The sequence below is a fragment of the Nicotiana attenuata genome, chromosome 11 (assembly GCF_001879085.1).
Source record: "Nicotiana attenuata strain UT chromosome 11, NIATTr2, whole genome shotgun sequence".
NCBI classification, from domain to species: Eukaryota; Viridiplantae; Streptophyta; class Magnoliopsida; order Solanales; family Solanaceae; genus Nicotiana; species Nicotiana attenuata.
The window spans coordinates 19,371,964-19,376,948 of record NC_031999.1 but is presented as its reverse complement, the minus strand read 5'-3'; the positions used below and the strand labels follow the sequence as shown (position 1 = coordinate 19,376,948).

The window sequence follows — 4,985 nt, the reverse complement described above, 5'->3', positions numbered from 1 at the left end:
CCATGTTTCCTATTATTCTATCATCTGTTCATGGGTCTCAGAAAATACGTAAGTTGATAAAGTTTACTTCATGATATTATTCAAAGGCATAATGGTCTTATGACATTCCGAAATATTTTATTGACGTACTTCTTATGCATTGCATTAATTTATACATGCACATTGACCTATGACCAGATGGCGTTATATACGCGTATATATGTATATGGGATATGGGAAAAGGTTACGGCGTTATATACGCACTACCACCTGATCAGCTGGTATACGTTGATGATTTGCCCACAGTGGCCAAGATGATATGAAGGGATGCCCTTTGAGACTCGATGATGTTATGTACGCATAGACCTAGCATGATATGACATTTATACGCATATGCATGGCATTATATATTAATGATTCACAGAGTTATTCAGGCTTACATGTTGAGTCTTTTACTCTATGTTTCTCTCATGTCTATTGTTTACTGATTTTCATTCCTTACATACTCGGTACATAATTTATACCGACGTCCCTTTTGCCTGGGGACGCTGCGTTTCATGCCCGCAGGTCCCGATAGACAGGTCGAGAGTCCTCCAAGTAGGCTATCAGCTTAGCGGAAGGTGTTGGTGCGCTCCATTTGCTCCAGAGTTGCTCGTTTGGTCAGCATGATTAGAACATGTATTGATTGGTATGGCGGGGCCCTGTCCCGACCTTTATGGTATTGATCTACTCTTGGAGGCTTATAGACATATGTTATGTATATGAAAGATGGTATGGCATTGTCGGCCTATGTTCAGTGTACGAGTGATCATTTTTGATCTTACAGGCCAGTATGTCATATGTATAAGTTTGTATTCCCTCATGATTTACTCCGGTTCATTTACCTATGATAGAATGATACGAAAGATACGTTACGTTGGTACTCGGTTGAGTAAGTTACCGGGTGCGTGTCGCAACTCATCGGTTTGGGTCGTGACAGAAGTTTTCTTTGTAATTGAAAAAAAAAATGAATGTTCATTGCTTTTGAGAGATAGTAAAAGACTAAAGGACAAGCTAAAGAATTGGAAAAGACCATAAATTAAGGCTTCTAGAAAAAAACGAGAAAAGAAATATAAAAAAAAATCAAAGTCGAGTCTTATGTCGGATTTTCTCTAAATCCTTGAGAAACTTATTGAATTTCTGAAAGAGTTTTCATAATGCTATACTTCAATTAAAGATCGAGTCAAAGGAGAATTCCGCTTTACAAAACTAAAAATCATTTTTAAGAACCTAGGCGACTTGCTTTGACTTTTAACTTTGGTATTTCAGTTCCTTTTTAAAACTTTTGAGTAATTACAAGCTGGCTTTTGAGAATTTGGGTATTATATTAAGGATTTATTGAGCAAATTTTGTCTTAATTTGAAAAAGCATCTTTAGCTTACGCCTCACCTCAAAAACCCGCATCAACACTCGGGCGTACGCCCCGAATTGCCTCGGGGCATTTTTGATGCGCCTCTCTCTAAAAACGCCTTTTCAAACGCTGGTTCTGACTTGTGATAATGTTTGATCATCAACTGAACAAATTCTACAAACGATGCTAAATGGTATTTTCGCATGTGGTGTGGTGAACTCTCACTCCACTCTATTTTTTTTTTTTTTTTTTTTAAATTTAAAACATTTTAAAGGCGACTCAGTTCCTTTGCGGCATTAGAAAACATGATAATGACCTCCTACCATTATCAACACAGGCTTATTACATTCGCTCCTTTTTTCCTTAACTATGATTGTTCCAAGCTAAGACCATTAGAAAATGAGCAACGTACACGTCCCAAAGTATTCTTTTGCCATTCACCCGCCCTTTCATTGCCTCAACCAGCAAAGCACCACTCGATTGTACAATTTGTCTTCCAAATTTGCACGACTATAACTTCCATCTATAATGATCTAAATTAGTCAAGCCACAAAATTTTTGTGGTCAGTCTCACCATCCATTTCCGAAAGATTTCCTTTATTACTCTCTTTTCTTTTCTTCACATGCTATAGACCTTCCAAATTATTGAAGGAGAAGGGGCAGTCCACTAGAGTCTTAAACCGTAGAGTTGAAGGATTTAGTAGTTAGTAATATAGTAATACTTAGTATAATATACCATGACATGTTTTTGACCACCTTTAAAAGTTAAAACAAGAGAGCAAAGGTTTGATAGTTGATATTGCTATCTATTTGTTTTTGTATATATAACATGAACAGTATACATAATACAAGAATTTTATTTGGAGATGCTGATCATAATTTTCTATTGGTCAATACGCACCCACATTCCACGGCTAGGCACGCCGCGGTGAACCACAAAGAGTAAGTAGTAGCCTGGTGGAGCTAGCTTGCCAGAGGGTGGTGCGACTACAGTGACCTGTTGGTTTGTTGCAGATTTAAGCTGCAAAATGAGCAATCTCTGTCCCTGAGAATAGCCATGGGTGGTGAAAGGTGGTGCATACATGGTTACCTTAATATCAGTCTCATCCACAACTTCATCCAACTTGATATTGACACTGAAGTCCTGGCCATATCTCATCTCCTTGTTGGCTCCATTCTCAAGAATTTGTGGCCTGTGCTGATCCAGCTCAGGTGCCAAGTAAGGAGGTGAGAATTTCTCAACTCTCAATTCAGTTGGGTACTTAGCCTGATAATCATACAAAGCATGTGTATTGCTGCCTGCCACCAAAATCTTGCCATCTGGCAAAACAGCAGAAACAGAATGGTACATTCTTGGAATCAGTGTAGGGGCCAATTCCTTAAACCTCTGTCCTTTTGGCTTGGTTGGGCTGTAAAGAAGTGGGACAAGATTAGGTTCCTCAGCAGCATCCCATGCAGAAGTACCTGTTTTAGCTCCATTAATGATCAATACATCTCCAGTTGGAAGAAGTAACATGTCTCCCATTACTCTTGCTGAGGGCATTTCTTCAATATCCCATTGAGCTCCTGCTTTGTTTGGTAATATCCTTCCACAATCTTTCAATGCAGGGAAGAATTGTCTTGGCGGATTCTCCGAGTACTTGAAGGCATCATGAGTATTTCCACCACAAACAATGACTTCAACTTCAACATCCTCAGGCTTAGGAGTATTGAGATTGATTGGCAAAAGTGCAGACATTCCTGATGCCGGATAGTTTCTCGAGCCTCCAGGAAGTTTAGGAAGTTCGCGGATAGTTTTTCCACTATAAGGGTCGATGATTATTGATCTATCATTGGCAAAAATATATACGGTCCCATCAGGAAGAAGATTGACGAATGGGTAGAGATTGTTCTCTTTCTCATCTTCGGTCTCAGCAAGGAAATTTAAGCCGAATTGTTGCACCTGGAATTGCAATTTTCCTGGTGGAATGATTTCGTAGTTGTGTGCACCACGACCTCCAACAAGAATGAAGCTACCGTTCTCAAGCATGTGTTGAGTAGCGTACCTGTTATGAATTTTTGCAAATTGTGAGTTCTAATTTTGGAAAAGGATGCATCTTATATTCTTTTACACCAATAGTGCATAGAGTTGAAAAATAAAATTGGAATGATATTGTACCATCTCATAGCAGCAAGGCCGTTGGCATTTTCCTGGAAGTCGCAGTTATCACATGGATTCATGATTCTGATACTTCGGATTCCTTCTTTAAAACCTCCCGTGCTTATTAGATCGCCGTTAGATGACAAACCTCCCGATGAGCACCATGGATCACTCATTATCTGAACATCAATATAATTGAAGATAAGAAAGAATCCACATGCATATGTATATGCCTACGCATGCATGCATGCATGTGTGTGTTGGATAAAATTTCGCAGATAAAAATGGGACATGGAAATAAGCAGGTAACAAACCTTCAATGTCCTGACTTGACCACTCTCAATGTCATATTGAACGCCATGAGCAAAGCAATCTGTCTCACCAGGCCTTTCTGGAACAGGCTTGCAAAATGGAGGGTTGTGTTGAATTGCTGATGGTCCAAGATTTGTGGTATCGAACCAAACAGCCTTGTTGTTTGGCATCAATTGTATATGCATGGCTGCAACACCAGCATTTGGTGAATGCACCATCCAACCACCTAGATTTGCCGTCTCGAAATCCGGCTTCACATTGCCAGTTTTTCCTCCGACGGCCGGCTCTAGTGGTGCTTCTTCCTTTTCTTGCTCCTCTTTGGGAAAAGGATATTCGGGAAATATAAGGTCATGTTTCTCGCTTTTCTTCTTCTTCTCGCCGTCGAGGTGTTTCAAGAATTCCTTAAGTTCTTTTTGGGAAGGATCAAATATGCCTATGGAAGAGTCGTCATCATTGTCAAAGCCTAGGGCAATAGGTTTGTGCCTAGCGTAGGATGAAACAAAAAGTAGAGGAAGAAGAACAAATGCTTTGATGTAGATAGCCATTGAAGAAACCTTTTACTAAATTTCTTCAATGGCTTCTTGATTGCTGCCTCTTATTCTCTCTATTTATAACGGGAGAAAACATGAGAAATAGATACATTTATCAAGAAAACCACATATTTGCTCAAAACTATTAACCGTACCATCTCACATAATTTTCGCTAAGGAAAAGAGCCAAAAAAAAAAAAAAAATGGAGATTTACTAAAAATAAAAGGAGAATTACTATAAATAAATAAAAAGATTTTTTTTTTTGCAATGGTAGTTCTGTGATTTTTGTAAAATCTAGGAGCTGTTATTATACTTTAACATTTCCAAAATATGTAGAAGAAGGCGACCGCAGAAATATTCCGAAAGAGGCTCGTGTGAGCGGTGGCCAGTTCCATTAGCCCAAAAGCAAGTTAAACGCTGGAGCTACCAAATGTGAGGATCACTCTTAGCCAATTCCAAAATCCAATTATTTTTTAATATAAGCTTTCACTTTTTTAGGAACAAAATTGAGCTCCTTGCACTTTTATTAAAAGCCAACATTTTCTGTGCTTGTAACTAAAGTTCTCACTTACTGTACTTTGTACGCTGATTTCTTCTAAATCTTTTCTAGCATGCTGGAGGCTCGGGCAGTGG

General features: G+C 38.9%; 1 protein-coding gene across 1 annotated transcript; it reads right to left on the bottom strand.

Annotated features, from left to right (window-relative positions):
- On the bottom strand, positions 2,135-4,417 carry LOC109234214 (aldehyde oxidase GLOX1-like). Its single transcript, XM_019400098.1, has 3 exons — positions 3,824-4,417; positions 3,528-3,688; positions 2,135-3,414 (listed from the first exon to the last, which is right to left on the bottom strand). The coding sequence occupies exons 1-3, from the start codon at positions 4,364-4,366 to the stop codon at positions 2,253-2,255; spliced, it is 1,866 nt and encodes a 621-aa protein (XP_019255643.1). The 5' UTR covers positions 4,367-4,417; the 3' UTR covers positions 2,135-2,252.

Excerpts from the sequence above, each read along its gene's own strand:
- LOC109234214 (XM_019400098.1), bottom strand. The coding sequence starts at position 4,366 with ATGGCTATCTACATCAAAGCATTTGTTCTTCTTCCTCTACTTTTTGTT. Across the intron at positions 3,689-3,823 it reads GTCAAGTCAGGACATTGAAG|ATAATGAGTGATCCATGGTG; the intron begins GTTTGTTACCTG and ends ATTGATGTTCAG. Across the intron at positions 3,415-3,527 it reads GGCCTTGCTGCTATGAGATG|GTACGCTACTCAACACATGC; the intron begins GTACAATATCAT and ends AATTCATAACAG.